At 39.2% G+C, this 22141-nt stretch overlaps 1 protein-coding gene across 1 annotated transcript; it reads left to right on the top strand.

Moving 5' to 3' along the window:
* Positions 1 to 1703: 1703 nt before the first annotated feature.
* Positions 1704 to 22072, top strand: LOC128850237 (splicing regulatory glutamine/lysine-rich protein 1-like). The gene is made up of 9 exons (XM_054053232.1): positions 1704 to 1713; positions 5866 to 5981; positions 12818 to 12979; positions 13882 to 14060; positions 14655 to 14785; positions 15476 to 15590; positions 18853 to 18972; positions 21547 to 21832; positions 21911 to 22072. The coding sequence occupies exons 1-9, from the start codon at positions 1704 to 1706 to the stop codon at positions 22070 to 22072; spliced, it is 1281 nt and encodes a 426-aa protein (XP_053909207.1).
* Positions 22073 to 22141: the final 69 nt, after the last annotated feature.

Below are 22141 nucleotides of genomic sequence, written 5' to 3'. Positions count from 1 at the left end.
CTTTACTATCACAGCAGGGAGCACCCATACCATACCACAGCAGCGAATTTGCTATTATACCCAGGGATGCGCAATGCCACCTCCTCACCCGGCACAAGTAGGGGATTCATATCCCTCCCCACGGTCTTACGGGGTCTCGGCAAAATGACCCTAATCCTTCGTCATCGCATGAGGTGTCCCACTCACGATTTACAGACTCGTCCCCTCCTACCCTGCAGGTAAATCCAAATTATCATACTATATCATACATATATCACATACCTGGTCCGCCTGCTGATGGGCCGTCTCTCCCCCTGCAGCGATCGGGTAGAGATGGGAGATTCTCCAGAGAAATAGCTTTCCGGGGCACGCCTTAGAATGTCCCACTCCCCACTGACCCTGCAGTCGCGCAGAGAGGGTGTCCCATCTGGGGTGCCAAATTGTTTTGCGGAATCAAACCCTATAACCCAAAATGAGTTATAAAGCAGATATGTTTATTTCCAGCACTGGGGTGCAAGGGGCTTCTCCTCCTAGCTTGCACACCGTATAGCTTAACAAGCAGCTACTTATAGTGTAAAGACATGCATAGTTATAAACACCTACTACATATTCATAACCTTTCCCTGCTTCGTATTATGATTAGTTCTGGAAAGTTCGCTCCAATCTTGCACCTGCATAGTGCCTCCTGGTGGTCGTGAGTCAGGGTCTTAGGGATGAAGTAAGAAGTCTCCCTCAGGATGAAAAAAGTTTTTTCCTTGAACTGTGTACAAGCACAGTCTCTTCTGGTTGTTTTCCAGCTTTCTGCATTCCAATGCCCACTTATCAGTAAACTGCTGCTAGCTGGCTCCTTCATTATCAACTTCCAAAGTCTTCAAGGCAAACAACGCCAAGCTCTAACGAGCACTCCTACCCCCCCTTGTCTGCTTTTGCTCATCAATAGTAACACAACCACTTCCCTTGGCAGCCTCTGCCTATGCTTGATAATCCTTTCAGTGAAGAAATTTTTCCTAATATCCAATCTAAACCTCTTCTGGCACAACTTGAGATCATTTCCTCTCATCATATTGTGGAAAAAAAATAATAAAATCATGAAATTAAATAACTGCATAAAGGCCCTGAAGTCAAAAGGCTTTTACAAGGAGCTAAAAGTCAGATGCTTTTTTTATCACTAAATTTGTTATTAAAAAAGGAGAAAATTTCCCCAGTTTGTTATAAAAAAAGGAGACGCTTGTGCTGGACCAGGTGCTGTGTCGAGTCCTCAGGTATTGCTCTTCCCAGCCAGCTGCATCGGGGCCAACTGGTTTCACTGGTAATTCACCAGGCTGTGAACTGCAGCTGGGAAGAGCTTTGCTTTGTGATGTCTGTTGGATTTAGCTGTGCCAGTTGAGGTAATTACCAGTAGTTCTGTTCTCTTTAATCTCTGTTGCTAAATCCAGTAAGAATCATGAATTGGATAACACAGAAATTATTGTATTTGTGCGTTTTCCATTGATTTAAAATAGTAGGAAAATAACAATTCCTTTAATTATATTTCGAGTAGATGTGAACAGGAAGTATTTTTTAAACAAACATACCTATTGCTGAAGCAGTTTTTGGGGAAGTTAACCATGTAGTTTCAGTACAAAGAGTAGGAAATGAATTTCTTCTGAGCATGTGGAGGGGGGATAAAAATACTGTGATTAGTACCTGCTTAACACAGATACTTCTGTTCAGTGTTTAGCAAAATGGATTCTGGTATGGACTAGGTTGACCAGGACTCTTAAACACTGATATAAAAAAAGTAACAATCATAACTGATATTTAGGAGAACTGTACATTTCTGGAGAAGCATAAGGTATCTAGGCAATGCAGAGCTAATCTACTTTTCCTTCCATATTCCTTTGCAAAGTGAAGATAAAATCGATAAATTATCATAGAATCTATAATTTACTAAACACTCATAAGCTTCTAAGAAATATTTCTAAGGATGGCGTTCTCCATCTGCCTGCTAGAAGGGCTTATCACAAAACACAGAATCATAGAATGGTTTGGGTTGGAAGAGACCATGAAGGTCATCCGGTCTGATGCCTCATCCAACCTGACCTTGAATAGATGTGGCATATTGATTTTGTTTGCTTTCCTTATTAGAAAATAAATATCTTTACCTCATTTCCTTTCAGCTTTTAAATACCATGATTTAAAAAAATGAAAGACTTATTCTTAAACTAAAGTGTTGTAATTTCTTATGTCATTACCCACGTTTTGTTGTATCTTTGTGGGCTTGTATTCCTTTTATAAATAATTTCATGGAGATAAAATTCAAAAAAAAATTTGTTTTTCAAAACTGTCTGAAGAACAGGGAACTAAATTTGCAAGCTATTTCAGGTTTGGTTGTTGTTATTTTTCATCCACAACAGTTTATTTTCTATAGAATTATTAAAAAGTTTGACCTGGTCTTAAAAACTAGAGGGAAGTCTTTTGAAAAGACAGTATCTCTGAAAGTAAAGGCAAATTTTGTGGATTCTGTCTGTAGAGATACGGATTCCTCATTCTCAAATAAAATAAATGAGCAGATCTTTGTTTGTGGCATGGAACGACCAACTAGGCTTTGTATTTGAAATAAAACATTACATCGTTGAGGGACCAAAGTATTCTGGAAATAACGCTGCTGACTTTATAGTTTAGATATGCATGCTATTCATTTTTGTAACTGCTCTAATAGCTTACTTAACTGAAAGTGTTCAGAGGATTCTGAATTTGTTATAAAAAAAGGAGACACTCGATTAAATGTCCTGTCTTTTTAGCAAAACTAATTGTGAATGGGCGCTGTGGGGCAAATTTAAGATCGGAAAGAGTCTGGTAAACAGGCTGAGCCGAGCAAGGACATGATAGCTGAGAAATGCAAGGACTAATGATTTAACTTTAATACTTTATTAGGAAAATCATTGCAGGACTGTTTTTTTTTCCTTAAGCAACCTTTGAACAAATGAATAATTCCAATTATGTCAGTAAGATGACTCATATGCTTAAAGTTCAGTATTGTATTTAAGTACCTTTCTGAACTTGACTCCCTGTCTGTTTAGTTATGTGCATAATTCAGTTCCTGTTAAAAGGCCTAACTGCATTAATCATCTCTTAAGTTTATCTGGTTAAGTGTATATTGAACTGGCTCTATGTAATTGCATGCTTAAATTGGGCATATGCTTATGTACATTACTTACCAAGGATCTAAATCAGAATCCAGATGCACCACTTTAGGAGCCATTTCTGCCACTGGCTTTACTTGAGTCATGTCTGTTGATCTTGTAGAAACTTGTATGAGTATCCAGTTAATTGCAAGATGCTGGCTGCTCAAGAGAAGATCTGGTTCATCAATCATTTGAAAACATTTAAGTATTTAGATTTTCAGAAGTACTGGTATATATGCCTAATTTGCACGCACAGTTGTTGGAACTGTATATTTGGAAGCATGTTAGTGAGCTACATAGTAAGCAGGATGTGCAGCCAAATACCCGATTCTCATGAGCAGACAGGCAAATCAAGTACACCTCTCATTGCATGCCTAACTTCAAAATGAGACTTGTAAAGAGTGCTGAACATTGTGGCGATGACTCAGATTCATGTATGTTTCTAAAAAAGCCCTGGAAGATGTAATTGCACAGTTAATTCCTAAGTGCTAATTTCCTATTTTTTCTTTTAGATTGCAAAATCAAGTGGTTTGTTACATGTTATGGAGCAAGGTGCCTCAAAACTTAACATAAATAAAATAAATCTAAATAGGAGGCATGAGGAAAAAAAAAGAGTACTGCTATTTTATCTTTTCTATTCTACCCATGCTACATGTAAATTAATTTTCATTTAGATTTGTTTTGTCCTTTGGTCTTATCCAAGTGTAACCCAGTCCTTGCTGCAGATCTGTACAACAGGTTTGCAACACTTTTGTCTTCTTTTTATTTTTTTAAAGTAGTATGATTCCTGTGGGGTTTATTGTAACTCGTGTTTTCAAACTTATATTTTGCTTTTTTTTTAACAAAATATATTAATTTTTAAATCCTTTAGTTTTAGGGGTTTTATAATTAAAACATATACAATTTGAACAAAAGAAGTAAAAGCCACTGGCACAATATTTGTATATACCTTGACTTTTAAAGCAATATTTAAATAAAAGCATTTACTTTAATTAAAGTGCATGGGGTAACACCAAAGGGCTCAGTTGGATAGCATATATGCAGTTATGCCACTAATTTTGAATAGATAATAGATACCTAGTATAATTAGAACTTGCTTTCTGTAGGTTTTCAGTTTGGTGTTTAATGTTTGTACCAGTTTAAATCCCACTGTATTTCAAATTTAATACATTCAATTGTATTTGTAATTAATTATTACATCTTTTGATTTCTGAAGATTTTTGGATTTCATTTAACAGTATAATTGTAACTAACTCTGAATGAAACCTTAGTTTAGTTCAGATTAGATATTACTTAAACTTTTAGCATGACAGGGAATATAGTATGGTTGAAATAGCAGGGAATAGATATTTTAGGAACATATACGAGGTCCAACACAAAAAGCCCCCCAAGACTGACCCTATAGCTCAGGAACCAAGAGTGGGAGGGGAGAGACAGAGATGGGTATAGAACATGTTCTAACCTGTCACAGTGAGACAAGTCTCAGCTCAGTCGCTTCACTCAGTACGAGTGGATGTGTGTTCAAATAGAGACATTTTCTTACCCTCGGTCGGAAAATGTCAGTGTGCGCCAGCCCACGACGCTTTGTCTATGAAGCAGTGTTTAGCCAATAACAATATCCCTATGCTTGAGCTCCCACTCTGTTCACCAGACCTGTCTCCCTCTTCCCAAAGATCAAGTTGTTGCTCAAAGGAACCCATTTTTTTGTTGGTAGAAGATGTGAAAGCAAAACTGACAGTTCCTCAACAACCTTTCAGAAAATGATCTGCGGAATTGCTTTGAACATTGGCAGCATCGTATGCAACCATACGTCAGTTCAGAAGGGAACTATTTTGAAGGTGATCGTAGTTGACTTTCTTAATTTGCTAAATAAAAAGTTACAGGCACAGTCTTGTTTTTTTGTGTTGGTCCTTGTAGCTTGCGTAGATGATCAGTTATGATTTTCTTCAATCTCAGTAAATGTAAAGCTAAGTTATCAAAGTTTCAGATAAACTGAGGTGACCTCAGATAAACTGAGGGTGAGAATGTAAGACAGTACAAATCTGATTTTTTCTGCCCTCCCCTCCTTCACTCCCAACTTTACTTGTAGTATATCTTGTGTGGAGTCAGAGTAATTTTTATTTAATTTTACATCAAAAGTAGGTAACACCAGAGGGGGGAGAAGCACACTAATTCAGTTAGCACATACTTTGTTCCTTTCCCCTTTCCTTTCTCTCTTTTACTGATTTGGTTAATTGCCATTTCTGGGGATTAAGCTTTAAAAAATGTTCTTCTTTCTGTATCTGATGTTCTGTGTGCTATTAGTGATGCAGCCAACACGAACAGTTGTCATGTGTAAAACAGCTTTCGATCACCGTGAAAACATCGCCCTGGGAAAGCGTCCATGCTTGATATCGTTTCGTTCATGAACATTAAGTTTCCAGTACAGGTGACCCATAGCTCAAAGTGTTAAATAATTGTGTGCATTATTCAGTTTTTAAAATAATAATCCATTTATGAGATTTGCTAGTCTTTGAAGTTGTACTCACTTTTGGTTTTCCTAGTAGAGCAGGGTAAAAGGAAATGCTTACATTTATATTTGTTTCTTTGTAAGGATCCGATAGATAGATTCATTCTTATTTATTACATTTTTAAATGCAAGGGTAATTGTAAAATCGTAGAAAGAGTAACATCTGTGTAGTGTTCCAATTCAGTGTAACGCTTTAATTTGCTTTTTCAGGTAGAATCCCAGATGAAGCCAAAGCCCTTTCTCTATTGGCACCTGCTCCTACTATGACAAGCCTGATGCCTGGTGCAGGGTTGCTTCCTATACCTGCCCCAACCTCTTTGACTACAGTAAGTAACATTCAGTCCTTGTTTGATTTCTGGTTTTCCTCTGTACTCAGTAGCCTTTCTGCGTTCAGAGAACAAGAAGTATCTGATCCATGGATGTTATCCTCTTATATGCTAAATCAGTGAGGATTTAGCCGTGGTGCCTCTTTTGAGAGGTAGATCTTGTGATCTACCCTCAAACTACCATTCCTGGCTGTTTCTTTCAGGTTCTTATTTTGCAAAATAGTGGGTAAATACTGGTTTTGGTTGTGTCCATTTTAATTGTCCCTTCCTTAGACCCATTAATTTGATCCAGTGGCAGCACTATCCTCCTCCTAAAAATTTGTTAAAACATAATAGTTAAATTTGATACAGTCCTTCAGAATATTAAAATGCTATGTTAGGGTGCTTTTACTTGATATCTCTCTGACAGGGCTTTTGACTGTTAGCCTAACAATGTTTTTACTGCAAAAAGCATAGGAGCTAGCGGCTGCTGCTTCTGCTCAGTTCCCTTTTGTCTCTGTAAGCCTTTCTTGACATCAACAGGCTGCTGTGCCCTGTTCAGAGAGAATTCTGGAAATAGTAAATCCTTGAGAAACATTGGGTTTAATGTCACTAACCCCGTGTTATTTGAAGATGAAAGTCCTCAGTCTTCCAAACGTATTGCAGGAGTGTGAGTATCGATGTTGTTACTAGTACCATCCAGGAATTTTGGATTAAGGGTTTCCTGTGGATTCCCAAACCTATCTGTCTTTAGATGATTCCTTGTCTGTCTCCATTACCAGAAACATTACACCTACTCTCATGTTCTTAGCTGATGCTGATCAGCATCCTAAAAGATATGAATGTATTCATTGGCTTCCTTCCATCCATCCATACATTGCTTTAACCAAATTTGTTTTCTTCTGCACTATTTCAAAAACCTGCACAAAGGTCAGCATCCATTTTGAAGCTTGTGTTCCAACAGCTGTTTTAGAGGGTACAATTTATATAATGAAACAATGGGACCAAAGTCACCAATTAGAGGTTTAGGCTAATTCTCTTTATGGTTCATAACTGTCGTTGTAGAAGAGACATTGCATGACTTTGAAAATCCTTTAGTTCACAAGAATCTTGGCTTTTTTTTTTGTCTTAAAATGGGTGATACTGCCGTCATTGATATATGAAGTAATAGTTTAGGCATTTTGTAAAATAAAATGTGCTTATTCATGGTTCCGCTGCAAAATTCCTGCTAATGAAGCATAAGTAATCATACAATCATAGAATCATTTAGGTTGGAAAAGACCTCTAAGATCATTGAGCCCAACTGTTAACCTAACACTGCCACCTCCAGCCCTAAACCATGTCCCTAAGCATCATACCTGCACATCTTTTAAATACCTCCAGGTGATTCCACCACTTCCCTGGGCAGCCTCTTAGAAGCACTTGACAATTCTTTTGATGAATTAATTTTTCCTAATGTCCAGTCTAAACCTCCCCTGGCACAACTTGAAGCTGTTTCCTCTCGTCCTATCACTTGTTACTTTGGAGAAGAGACCAACACTCGACTTGCTACAACCTCCTTTCGGGTAGTTGTAGAGAGCGATAGGGTCTCCCCTCAGCCTCCTTTTCTCCAGACTAAACAAGCCCAGTTCCCTCAACTGCTCCTCATAACACTTGTTCTCCAGCCCCTTCACCAGCTTCACTGCCCTTCTCTGGACGTGCTCCAGGACCTCAATGTTTTTGTTTTAGTGAGGGGCCCCAAGCTGAACACAGGATTCCAGGTGCAGCCTCACCAGTGCTGAGTACAGGGGTACAATCACTGCCCTGGTCCTGCTGGCCACACTGTTTCTGATCCAAGCCAGGATACTGTTGGCTGCCTTGGCCACCTGAGCACACTGCTGGCTAATGTTCAGCCGGCTATTGACCAACACCTCCAGGTCGTTCTCTGCCAGGCAGCTTTCTAACCACTCTTCCCCAAGCCTGTGGCACTGCACGGGGTTGTTGTGGCCCAAGTGCAGGACCCGACACTGAGCCTTGTTGAACTTCATACAGTTGGCCTCGGCCCATTGATCCAGCCTGTCCAGATCCCTCTGCAGAACCTTCCTGCCCTCAAGCAGATCAACACTGCTGTGCAACTTGGTGTCATCTGCAAACTTACTGAGGATGCACTCGATCCCCTCATCCAGATCATTGGTAAAGATAAAGATATGAAACAGAACTTGTGTAATAACAGTATTTAGAGACGTTTGTTTCTAAACTAACCTAGTAAAGTAAATTCACTTGTTTTTATATGCATCTTTAATAAATTATCTGTGAATTTTACAATATTAAAGAGGAAGTCAAGTCAGTAATAAAAGGATGATTTAAAGTAAAGACAGTAGTTTACTCTTGTTACATAAAAAGAAATTACTGGTGGCTTGTTGAGAATTTCTAACGCTTGATAGAAATTTAATTTGCTAGAAAGGCAGTTGCTTTCTTGGGTGGAGAAAATCAATTTCAAACCAGGAACCCAGCACACTGATTTAGTTGTGATTTTTAAGTGACTTTTTTTTTTTTTATATAAAGTTCCCCAGGAGAGATTTCAATTCCCAAATCTAAAGATGAGTGTTATATTGTCCTCATTCTCTAGGAAGTGACTGTGTTTGTAGGGAAAGATCTTAGACTTAATATCCTTCGAGTTTCAACCGAAATGATCTTGCCTTACATGATACGTTTGTCCAAAAGGACCCAACACCCAGCCCCGGGGACACCACTTGTGACTGGCCTCCCAGCTGGATTTAACTCCATTTACCACCGCTCTTTGGGCCCTCTTTAGTTCATATATATGACAAATATATCAATTGCCTTTTGAAATCATGATGAAAGGACCAAATTAAAAGTATCTTTATCAATCACATTCAGATTGTTAAATAAAGTTTAATGTCAGATTTGATTGAAGCCTGCAACAAAGGATTAAGTAAAGCATGTAGTATCCAATGTTGCACAGTTACCTTCCCCCTCAACTCACTCAGTCCGTGTTTTATGCTTCTGTCTCTAAACTCAGCTGATGTCCCTATCCAGGGCTTCATTTAATTTTTTGGCAAGATTAGTGGAGTTCTCCGATACAGTGTACTTACCTGCCAAAATTCACGCTACAAAATACCAGAGGTGTTATTCCCTTCTCTTCCCACCGTATTTTAGGAATGATCTTTGCTTTTCATATCCAATAACACTGAGTTAAAGTAGGTACCCCGTTCTCATCACCAGGTACTGGTTATATACTTTGAGGTTTATGGTACTGCTGTTGGTGGATAGTTGCAGTGTGTAAAGTAGCCCAAGTAAAACTACATTGCATAAAAGGATTAATTCCTATCCTGCTACATAGTAACATAAGCTTGGATAGCAGAAAGTAGAAAAAGTCTTCAAAGAAGGAAGTGTGAAGTCTTAAAAACATGTTTCTAGACATCCTGAAATTTGATTCCTCTAGATATATCTTACAAAAATATTGGAAAGAGTCCTACAGTCCTTTTATCTGTCACATTAGGCATAGCACTTTTGATTTATTATGCATGGGGATTTATTTGATTTTTAATGTTGCATTTGCGCAAACCAGTGAACAGTAAACTCCAGATGGGGTTTTGCACACAGTTTACATCTGCACGCTTTAAATCCCATCCTGGTAATTAGCCATGGATAGTCAGGTCTACAGTACTTAAATTGTTCCGAGTGCTTCTCTACCTAAATGGCTTTGTGCATGTTTGGGTGTTTTATTAGTTTATCTAATAAAACCTCTGGCCCATTTGTTTAGACAGCTGTTTAATATTCTCAGTCTCTACAGCTGCTGTACCAAAGGCCCACTTATACCCTTTGGGGGCTTTGAAGTACCCTCTCTTAAGATAATCAATGCCAAGGATGCCCGGTGCATTAGATCCAGTTACAATGGGGTGCTTTTCCCATTTATTCCCAGTTAGGCTCACTTAGACCTTGACTACAGTCACTTCTTGAGATCCCCCTGTCACTCCACAAACAGTGTCGGATTCTGTCCCTTTATGATTCGTTGGCAATAGGGTGCACTGCGCACTAGTATCTACTAAGGCTTTGTATTTTTGTGGTTCTCTCGTGCCAGGCCATGGAATCCACACAGTCCAATAAACTCGGCTGTCCCTCTCCTCCACCTGACTGGAGGCAGGGCCCCTCTAATTTGGAACATAGTACCCATCTAGGAATGGGTCTGGTTTGATCACAGCGGGTTGAAACCCATTCACTGGAGACTGGAGCAACATTTCTCCTGAAAGAATCCACATGTGTATTTCCTTTTAAACTACGAACTTGTGACTCTAGGGCAGCAGTAGGTTTTCTATCCTGTCTCCTCATGTCCTCTCCATGATCATGCAGGAAAAGCCACAGTGTGCGTCATGGTGTTTGCGGGCTCTCTCAGGTTGGTTTCACAGTAGGACATCTTGTCTTAGTGGCTGTGATGTGGACCTGTGCAGGTGAGGAGTAGGATCTATCCTCCGTGTGGAACAATTTCTCAAACAGTTTGTCAAATAAGCGTTCAGATCTTTGTTTGGCTCTGTTGAATCTTTCGGACACTTTTTCAGACAGTTTCTCCAGAGCTGAGATGCAGGCCTGGAAAGGCCGAGAGAATCTGTCCGCATACTGGTGGAGTTTGTCAACCACTTCACCTACCGTTGGGAATGTTGACAGTTTCTTCCCAAACCATTGCTGACAATGTGTGGCACAATGTTGGTGGGGCACTCGGCACAAACTTCCACAGCAGAGCTTAGTGTAATCTTAGATTGATGGATTGATGTCTGTTATGGAACAAACTGGCCATGGGCACTGCAAATTCCCTTCTTCCCTTGCTGGGCAAGGCCTCAGCAGTTCCTCATGTATTTATAATACTTGTGGGAAAAAAAAAAAAAAAAAACTCTGATAAGGTGTTAAGTGACAGTGCACAGAAAACCTTATACTATAGAAGGTTATTTATGGGTAGATTTTTATTCTTTAAAAAAAGTACTTGTGGTGGGTTGACCTTGGCTGGTCGCCAAATGCCCACCAGGCCACTCTATCACTCCCCCTCCCCACATGACGAAAGGCGGGGGGATCAGGGGACAGGGAGATCACTCAGCAATTATCGTCATGGGCAAAACAAACTCGACTTGGGGAAATTAATTTAATTTATTGCCAATTACCAGTGGGTAATGAGAATTAAGAACAAATCTTAAAACACCTTCCCTCCACCCTTCCCTTCTTGCTGGGTTCCACTTCACTCCCGATTTCTCTACCTCCTCTCCCTGAGCAGCGCAGGGGGTTTGGGAATGGGGGTTGTGGTCAGTTCATCACACATTGTCCTGCTACCCCTTCCTCCTTGCACTCTTCCCCTGCTCCAGTGTGGAGTCCCTCCCACGGTAGACAGTCCTCCAGGAACTTCTCCAACATGAGTCATTCCCGCAGGCTGCATTCCCATGGGCTGCAGTCCTTCAGGAACAAGCTGCTCCAGCGTGGATCCCCATGGGGTCGCAAGTCCTGCCAGCAAACCTGTTCCAGTGTGGGCTCCTCTCTCCATGGGGCTACATGTCCTGCTAGGCGCCTGCTCCAGCGAGAGCTCTCCATGGGGTCACAGCCTCCTTCAGTGCACATCCACCTGCTCCACCATGGGGCCCTCCACAGGCTGCAGGTGGATATCTGCTCCATCGTGAACCTCCATGGGCTGCAGGGGGACAGCCTGCCTCGCCATGGTCTTCACCATGGGCTGCAGGGAAATGTCTGCTCTGGTGCCTGGAGCAGCTCCTCCCCCTCCTTCTCCGCTGACCTTGGTGTCTGCAGGCTTTTTTCTCTCACGTATTCCCTCCTCTCTCTGCTGACTGCTGTTACACAGCAGTTTTCCCCCTTCTTAAATGCATTATCCCAGGAGTGCTACCACTGTTGCTGTTTGGCTCAGCCTTGGCCAGCAGCGGGTCCATCTTGGAGCCAACTGGAACATAGCTTCTGGCATCTTCTCACAGAAGCCACCCCTGTAGCTGCCTTCTCTGCTACCAAAACCTTTGCCACATAAACCCAGTACAGTACTCATCTGGGATCTTACTGTTTAAGGTCTTGCCTATATTCATTAGATTTATTTTTATAGAAATGCACAAGGCAGACAAGTATTAACAAGTGAAGTATCTCGCACCACTGCATGGTTGCTGTTAAGAGAAATGAGAAAATATGATAAATATATCCATGTAGGACTTAGATATTATCGATGGTTGATTGTGATAAACAGAGTATTGTATTAAGAATATAATAAGAGCAGGTGTTGGAAATCAATCTTTATGACAACTACAAGAATGCTGCTCAATTGTCCCAAGTATAGCCCCAGTCCAGCTGAATCAACAGATTGTGCTAGAAATGTCAGACTTGGAACGCAGGTATTAGATCTGATGATAACTGATGATTAGGTCAACCTATTTTTGAGTATAGGCATAGACTAGGTATAGGTATGAGTTAATGGAACAGCTTGAGGTTTTTTCTTTGAAGTTTAAAGGAGAATAGATGTGTCTCAAGAAAGAAGATAAGTGACTTTTATGACCAGAGGTGGAACGCGACCGTTGAAGCATCACTTCTGAGGAAGAACCAAAACGAGACAGTGGAGATGAATTATCAAGGTGGACTTTTGAGTTAATGAAGAATAAAGAACTAGGAGCACATGGAAAACCACCAAGAACTTTTCAAAGAAAATAGCTGTTGTATAATGCTATGTCAAAATATATAAATATCTGATGATTTTGTGTGGGCCTTTGCCACTCACTGAGGTGATGGCCCAACTCTGAGTTGTGAATAAAGCAAGCCTAGAGTTACCCACTGTCTGGTGAAAATCCTTTAACAGTTGCATATTCTATTTTTGCATTTTCTAGCTCAGTGTTTCACTTGGCACTTTGGGGGCTATACCAGCAGCATTGGACCCTAACATTACAGCCCTGGGAGAAATACCACAGCCACCAATTATGGGGAATGTGGACCCATCTAAAATTGATGAAATCAGAAGAACTGTCTATGTTGGAAATCTGAATTCACAGGTAGCTTTTTTTTATTTTTTTTTATTGGCAATACTAATGGAAGATGCAGAGTTGTAATTTATGAATTGTAATCTTAAATGTTAAGAGTCTTTGTTAGTTAATGCCAATAGGAATTTAAGCAAAAAAAAAAAGATACTCTTTTTGGTGCCTAGTGATATTTCAAATTCTGAATGCTCCTTTGCCAATCAGTTCAGACCAGACTGTGGAATTCATTCCAGCAGGATACCAGAAAAATCAGTGTAGCTGTATTCAAGAAACATACTTATGTGTTGATCAAATCTCCAGCTCGGTTGTGTTAGCTGAACAGTGCCTCAGAAGTTGGTGAGATCATGGTAGCTGTCACCCACAACAGTGTGCAGTTGCTGAAGTACAGTAAGAAGGAATGATTTGTCCTAGTGGAAGTTGCAAAATTAGCATAAATATCTTTGAGTTTCTCTGACAGGAAATTTAGGTCTGACAGAAATTTGTTTCTTTCAGCAATTGATTGAATTAATGAATTCCACAGTTTGCTTTCTAACAAGCAAAGTCTTGTAATATTGTTTGGATTATTTTTTTCTAATTGATTAAAATTCACAATCAATAGCTTGGGCATGGGTGTATAGGGAAATTCCTCATCATTTTTTTTTAAATGAGGCACCAGAAAAGTACAAAATCCTGTGCAAGTGCTTTTTTTAACCTAGATGTAGGACTTCAGGGCTTGTGGTTGCACTATTTCAAATTGTAGTATATTCTTTAGATTAATACCTTTCTCTCTTAAAGTGTGACATTACTAAATTCACGTTGCCTGTATAATAATGGTGAGATGTCTTTCCAAAATCTGCAGCTCTTAGATTACCTGATATGTTGGATAAGTGGTTTTCTTTACCTATTTTACTTCAACTGAGCTCTTCGACTCTTTTTAGACTACAACAGCAGATCAGCTGCTTGAATTCTTTAAGCAAGTTGGAGAAGTCAAATTTGTGCGAATGGCAGGTGATGAGACGCAACCAACACGATTTGCTTTTGTGGAATTTGCAGACCAAAATTCTGTACCTCGAGCTCTTGCCTTTAATGGAGTCATGTTTGGAGACAGGCCACTGAAGTAAGAAATTAATTATCCATATGAATATGGAATGAGAGCTTTCTTAGTATCTTTATACATTTATGACTTTGATGTGGAGGAAACTGCTGTGATGAATATTTTTTCAATATAAGGACCTATTGTTAGAAACTGGAATGAATGCTTTTATGAACTCCAGTTTCAAGGTTGGGCATAACCTTCTCTAAGAAGAATATAGATGGCATCGATTAAAACATTTCTACATCTAATCTTGCGTAAGTGAAAGCCATAACGGTGAGAGAATCTGCAAAGTCCTTGTTGCTAATTAAGCTTTATATACGATGTGTATGTGCTTAGTAGACCTTAATGTAGAGATTTGATCTGAAACAGAAAACCAGATTTCTAGACTTCTACTAGAAAAATATTTTAACACAGAAATACTGTGCCACATTTATTTTAAATGGTAATATTTGAAAGGAATAAAAGACAGACATTTTCAGATGAGCGTTAGGAAAAATATGTAGTTTTGCTGAACTTTGAAATTTTTAGTCATATGTGGAAGTTGAGGTGTTATTTGTTTTTCATTTTCCCTTTCAAGTGTTTGGGAGTTAAAGGTTTTATTTTTCCCTAATTTAGAATAAATCACTCCAATAATGCAATAGTGAAGCCCCCTGAAATGACACCACAAGCTGCTGCCAAGGAACTAGAAGAAGTGATGAAGAGAGTAAGGGAAGCCCAGTCTTTCATATCTGCTGCTATTGAGCCAGGTAGGTATATTATCTTCGTTACCTAACAGACATGTTCTGTGTGTACCCTGGCTTTTAAGAGCACTTTCAAACACAGGAAAAGGGTACTCAAAGCAGCAGATTAATAATCTTTTAGAGTCTGAGCCAAAGTCTGCTGAGGTCACTGGTAAGCTTTCTTTTGACTTCCTGGCATTTGCATCAAACTTTTCACCCCCTTTTCTCCATCTCTTCCTCCTCCACTGTTTAGTGTTTGAGGAATGGAACTTCAATATTTGTACAATGGTTGGAATATCTAAAAGTATAGAAAGTACTAATTATTATTTACAGTTTATGCTTGTTTTCAAATTTATGCCCTCTAAATTTACTCTATTCTTTCGAGGTTATTAAAAAAAAAAAAAGTTATATTACATAATGTACCAGAGGAGAATGTGTTGTAATCTTGTGCATTGTGGCAGCAACATAAATCCCATTCCCAACAGACCTAGCTGTTTATAATTATCTGGTTTATGTGTACTGCTGCAGGATGGCTGCACTCAACGAGTATATGCAATGACTTTCTTGGATGTTTCTGAAGGATATTTGCAAAGAAGGAAGATGTGCAAAGTGTAGGCCCCTTGCACTATATGTGGTACATTCCACTTGTGCCAGATTGTTAACTGGGATCTTTAAATGTTCTGAGCTTACACTGCAAAGTGTTTTTTTTCCTCTCAGAGTCTGGAAAGAGCAGTGAAAGAAAAGGCGGTCGATCTCATTCCCGTTCTCGTTCAGAATCCAGGTCTAGCTCAAAATCCCGATCTAGAAGGAAAAGATCGCATTCGAAACACAGGTAGGTATGTTTTTTATTTTGGATTAAGAGATCATACTGTTTGTGGGGGGAGGGGTTGTGGGTTTGGTTAGTTGGTTGGTTGGGTTTTGGGTATTTTTGTGGTGGTGGTTACTCAGATTTCTTACTGAGTTATGAGACAAGTATCCTCATAGAGAAGATTAGTAACTTGCACTGAGCAAATCAGAATAATTAGGAACTTTGTCTCTGAAGAGATAATCTTTTCCCCTCAATGCTAAATGTTTTCAGGATTACTTTCAGGTAAAACACAGTAGAAGGTACGTTTTGTGCCATGTAGCATAACCATTTCTATGGTTTCATGGTACATTTTGTGCCATATAGCATAATTTCATTTTGTGCCCTCTATATTTGAAAAAGAAATAGTCTGTGTTTTGTGGATGGAACTTTACAAATGCTTCCTGAAAGGATTCAATGTCAGGAATGTCTTCTGATCATTTACAAAATCAATCTAAAGATATTTAGCTACATTAAGTATCAAAAAAAAAAAAAAAAAAGAAACTCAAAATGTATTTGATGACTTATGGCTTGCACTTTAAAAAGATGAGGGTTGTCAGTGTTGCAGTGACAGCACTGCAACTGTGTGTGAGTTCCCCCCCATCTCCCCCCTCTTACTCCTGTAAGGTTTTTTGTTTTGTTTCAGCTTGGGAGTGCTTATCTCTCTCTAGGGGAGTAACAATTTATGAAGAACACTCTGCATTCCAGTGTCCCTTATCAGATCAGCAACTGCTGGGTCCTAGTGCAGACAACTGTAAAGGGAATTTTAGCCAGACACTAATGAAGACGTGATTTAAGAGTCCAAAAGGAGTATCCTCTGAGAGTAAAAAACTGCAAAGGAATAGAAAAGTTAATGCATTTGCAGCCTTGAGAATTCCCATACAGGTAAAAACATATAAAAGTGAGCCAGGGGTGCCCGCGGATTGAACCTGTGAAGCTTCCAGGAGAAAGCTGCTGATTGAAGTACCGAAGTAACCGCCGGGCTATAGCTTACATCCACTCTCTTTTAACAAAGCAACTAGAATTCTTTTACATACAGAAAAGCTGGCCAGAGGGACACACTACATCAGTTATACCACCAGACAAATATGATCTAACTGCAGGCTTCAGTTTTGTGATGGTGTTACACAGTACATGTTATCTAATGACATCAAAACGTTGGGTACCTTTTTAATGCAAGAAGAATCATTTGTTCATTTCCTTATTGCTTGCTTCTCTTCTGTTTCTCTAACTCAGGGCAAAACTGAAAAAACAGTCTTTGTTTTGTGTAACACTGCAGTAATCTCAGTGCTATTTTGTACTGACACAAATCAAATTGATTTTTAGAAGACAAATTTGCATATTTTTTTTACTTGCAGAAAACCCGTGCTTTAAACAATTGTTTATAGTTATATGTTTTTTTTTTAAATCATTTTACTACTGTTAATGTCATTTTTGAGAACATTCTGAAAAAAGACCAGTCTGATCTGTTGAGGCAACTTCATCCCTAAGAATAAACTGTCCTTAGCGTTTTCCAGTTTTACAAACCCCCTAAATTGCTTTAATGTCCATGATATAAAATTTATTCAAGGTCTGATTTAGACTAAATTGTAATTAATTTTCCCTGTAATTAGTTGGTATTTCTGCACTGATGCGTGACATGGAGCAAAGCTGTAGGTAAAAAAATTATCGCCTCTCCTCTCCTTTTGGTATATCTTACTCTGTGTGTCTTGAGCTGCAGAAGACAAGTGGAGCTGGCATTTTTTGTATCTCCCTGTTCTTCAGGATTTATTGAGTAATATACATGAATTTTTGTCTTGGGTTAAGTTTAACTTCATCGTACCTTAACCTCTCAGGCAAAGTATCCAATTATGTGTTCTTTTGAAACATAATGTTAAAATTTAGCTTTTTATTTTTCTTTTCCTACAGAATATAAAATTAAAAATATAGGGAATATTTTGCAAAAAAGAGTATAGTACCTTTTTAAAGTCTTCTTTTCTCCATCAAATCTGAGACTATACTATATATGCTTAGCAGACGACTTCAATCGGATTTCTACTGGAGTATCTACACATTATTTGCATTCTTTATTTATTGTGTACTAAATCATAGAATCATAGAATAGTTTGGGTTGGAAGGGACCTTAAAGATCAGCCAGTTCCAACCCCCTGCCATGGGCGGGGACACCTCCCATTACATCAGGCTGCCCAAGGCCCCGTCCAATCTGGCCTTGAACACCTCCAGGGATGGGGCATCCACAACTTCCCTGGGCAACCTGTCCCACTGCCTCACCACCCTCATAGTGAAGAAATTCTTCCTGATGTCTAGTCTAAATCTGCCCGTCTCCAGTTTATAGCCAGTGCCCCTAGTCCTATCACTACAGGCCTTTGTAAACAGACCCTCCCCAGTGTTCTTGTAGGCCCCCTTCAGATACTGGAAGGTTGCTCTAAGGTCTCCTCAGAGCCTTCTCCAGGCTGAACAACTCCAACTCTCTCAGCTTGCCCTCGTATGGGAGGTGCTCCAGCCCTCTGATCATCTCTGTAGCCCTCCTCTGGACCCGTTCCAAAAGCTCCATATCCTTCTTATGTTGAGGGTTCCAGAACCAGACACAGTACTCCAGATGAGGTCTCACAAGACAATGCTCATCCCTTTTCTTGAGAACTCTTATAATTGAAATCCATGCTAACATATCCTCTCAACTGAAAAGGTAACTTGACTAGATGCTGAACCACAGAGAGTGGGTTAGAGTAGGGTTTTTTTTTTTTTGTTTTGTGGTATGTAGTGGTGGGGTTTTTTTTAAGTTCAATTGTATTGTAAGGCTGGAGATCAAAGAGGCCAGTTAAAGCCATCTTTCTTCATTGATCAAGACTGCAATAAGTGACTGGGCCTGGAAGAGAAGGAAAAAGTAACTAATTATTTTTAAAAGCTGCAAGGAATTGTCTATAGTAGATCTTATGCACTAGATTTACTAAGGACAGCTATCCTAATACAATATGAATTTATATTTTACAGAATATACATGGAAATTATTATGAAACATGAGTATTACTTAAATGGTGCATTGTTTCAAAGGGGTGCATGTGCACCTGGTGAAGCTTAAAGTATCCATATTTACAAAAATGTTGGTAGGCAGCGTATTACTGAGGGGTAACTCTAGGAAAGTTTATGTAGTGAGGCAAGATTTATGTGGGGTTTTTTTTCCTTCTTGCTTGACTTAACTTTTATGAAGTTTCAATATTAGAATATTTTTCTTCTGACATTGTTCATATAGAAGTAGATCTGGCAACAGGTCGCTCTCAAGACACAAGGACAGATGCAGATCCAGAAGTCCCCTGAAAAAACGGTCTAGATCTAGGGAAAAGCGGAAATCAAGAAGTCGCTCTCACTCTCGGTGAGTTCCATTACTGAAAAATTAGACTGTTCTTAGCACACAGTACAAAGTTTTTGAATAAAATCTAACTAACCTTTTAGGTGATGGCAAAGGATGGAATCTAACTCCTTTAGCCTGTCCTTAGGCTTTGTTTGTAGGACAAAAGAATAGAAACTAAATTTTTATGCTGAGTGTACAGGTTTTGGCTGGGATATAGTTAATTTTCTTCATAATAACTCATATGGTGCCTACCGGGGTTAAACCACAACACTGAGGTACCTAAACCTTGATACCAAAGTGTAGTCTACATTTATACCAACATGCAAGCTGATTAAAGATGGGTAACTTTAATTGTCAGACTTTAACCAAAGGATTAGGTATGTTGTGTAGCCTGTGTGATGCACAAAAAAAGTGGGTGGCACTTCTTTATATCTGTTGAGAAGGTTGGATTCAGGCTGAAACTGATCCCGCATTCTGAGAACAAGTTTTGGGTTTTTTTTGGTTTTTTTTTTTTTTTTTTTTTTGCCTTTGGCTATTTTCATATTGACCATACATTACTGTAGGCACAAACGCATATGTCTCTTATGTGGCATATTTAAATTTCAGGATCTAATACATCTATATTTTACCTAGTCTATTCTTTTTTAAGTCTGATTGTCTAATTATTAAACTGTGAAATTCCAGTAAGATAATTCCTTTATCTCCTTGAATGATAATATATTTTTCTGAGGGATAAAATAATGAATATTCACAAAACAAAAGTGCCTATGAAAGTAGCTTCATGAATAGACGCCTTGGTACTTCTCTTTCTGTTTCATCTCTGTAATTCCCCTGACCAATTTAAAGGGAGTTTCATACTTAGTTTGTGCAGTTGTCTCCCGTTTTCTGAGGGGAGAAGTTTTGTGGGAAAGAAAACTGCAGATCTGTGGACCTCGGTGGGAACAGTTAGGAGTAGGCGATATAGCTGGGCTTTGTTGATGGATCCTTTTGACTCTCTGTTGCTGTTGTCTGGAGCTTCTTGAGATATCTGCTCACTGGAAGGGGCAAGTCCAATGAAATCTTTGTGATAAATAACTGGAAGGCACTTCTTGGGTCATTGTGAGACCCCTTGCTACTGCAGGGATTGTGTGCTGTTTCATCTTTATGATCTTACATGCCTTCTGCAAGACATCTAAAGAGGTATTTGCCAAAACCTGATAGGAACCAAAGTCTTCAGGTCACAGTCCATGAAATGAGCTTACTATTTATTAGTAGTAGCCAAACACTTGTTCCAATGAAGAAAGGTGGGGGCTGTGTGTAGGGCCTTTCATGTCTGAAGGAGTCTCTTTGAGAATCTTTACAAATCCTAGAATAGGTACCAATACCAATAGGCACAGCAACTTGTGTCAATCTGGTTCTCTTGGACATGAAAAGGCCTGCTGATCAACAACTTCTCTTGTGCTTTCTCCTGTTTCTCTCTCTGAACAGTTGTTCATTTTCATATGTCCTAGAGGCAGGTCTAGGAGTTGCGTGTCTCTTCTCTTTGCTGGAAAGGAAAGATGGTCCAGAGTCTCGTGCTTCCAAATAATCCTGTACCGAAATGTAATCCTCCAGCCAAAGCTGTGATCTAATATGTTTTTATTTGGCTTGACTACTAGGACACCCACTGGAATTTTCCTCACCGTTTCTATGAACACGTATCATACTGCCTATCCCAAAGAAGCTGTCTTGTTCTGTTATCTTGCTTCTGGTTTTACTGTCTTTCTTAACAATTTATCAATAATTTTCAAATTCCTAATGACATTATGGATGATCGAATTATCTTGGTTGAGTTTTGACCTTACATTTGACTTTTGAGGGAATCTGGTGAAATTTTATCCCTCTTTTTTTGATTCTGTGTATTAATTGATGTTGAACTCCTGACAAAATGTATAACATTTATGTATGTATAGTAACATAGCTGTGAGGTGAAAAGATTGAGGAGATTTAAGATAACGGACTCCGAGTGCAAATCGAACACCCTCTCTTAATCAGAAGGCTAAACTTATATATGTTTTTTTGACTGTCCACGCGCTCAAGCTTACAATCTTATTGGTTAATTACTACTGTTCACGCGCCTATTCTAAACACTTAATTGGTTGACTGACTCTGCGCATATTTACATGCTCTTCTACATTATCATCATAACTTGCATTTTCTTAAGCCTTGTTTTCTTTCTTCTGCTCCGGGCGTGTTGCCATTTCTTCTCATTCCTACCTCCAACTCTCTCTTATATCGCCGTTCAAGGTCCTCTAAAAACATCGTGGCCTCCGGCTTCTAAGAATGTTTCCACAAAAAGACATATTCTTTCAAAGTGTAATAACATCACTTTGAAGATCGCAGTTTGATTTGATTTTGGCCCCCCTCTCCCCAACTTGGTTTCCAAATTTTTTCCTGGCTGTATAGCCTTTCTCTCCTGTGAACAGGGGTGGAAAATGAAAATTTTGAATAATTACTATTTTTCAACAGAAACACATAATTTTCTCTTGAACAATTAATATATGCTAAAGAGTTAGTTTTACATTTTATTGGGAAGTTCAAAGATGAATTAATGGGTTTGTGTCTGGCTTTTCACAGGGACAAGAAAAGAGACAAAGAAAAGGTCAAGGAAAAAGAAAAGGCCAAAGAAAACGAGAAAGAGAAAGACCAGGACAAAGACAAAGAAAGAGAAAGAAAGCAAGATAAAGAGAGAAACAGGGATAAGGACAAGGAGAAGGACCAGGAGAGAGAGAGAGGGCAAAACAAAGATCAAGAGAGAGTCAGAGACAAGAACAGAAACAGGGGCAAGGACAGGGAAAAGGACAAAGATAAGGAGAAGGAAAAAGACAGGGAAGAGAGAGACCAGAACAAGGAAAAAGATGATGTTGAGAAAGAGGGGGAGAAGGACAGAGAGAAGATTAAGGACAAGGAGGAAGATAAGGACAAAGGAGGGGACAAAGAGGACAGAGACAAAGAAAAGGAAAAAGATGAGGATAAGGAGAAGAAGGAGCGAGACAGAGAAAAAGAGAGAGATGAGAAAAAGAAGAAAGAGAAGAGATCCAGAACACCCCCAAGAAGCTATAACTCTTCAAGAAGATCTCGTAGCTGCAGCAGGTTTGTTTAGAATTTTCTCATGCTTCTTTGGACTTGTCAGTACAGTGAAGCACCATGAAAAATGTGCATCCTAATTTTT

The sequence above is a fragment of the Cuculus canorus genome, chromosome W (assembly GCF_017976375.1).
Source record: "Cuculus canorus isolate bCucCan1 chromosome W, bCucCan1.pri, whole genome shotgun sequence".
Classification (NCBI taxonomy): Eukaryota; Metazoa; Chordata; class Aves; order Cuculiformes; family Cuculidae; genus Cuculus; species Cuculus canorus.
This window is presented reverse-complemented; position numbering and strand designations above follow the sequence as displayed.

What these genes read in the sequence shown, in the direction of transcription:
- LOC128850237 (XM_054053232.1), top strand. An exon ending in AGAAGTCGCTCTCACTCTCG is followed by an intron (nt 18,973 to 21,546) that starts GTGAGTTCCATT and finishes GGCTTTTCACAG; the next exon opens with GGACAAGAAAAGAGACAAAG. An exon ending in AGAACAAGGAAAAAGATGAT is followed by an intron (nt 21,833 to 21,910) that starts GTTGAGAAAGAG and finishes GGGGACAAAGAG; the next exon opens with GACAGAGACAAAGAAAAGGA.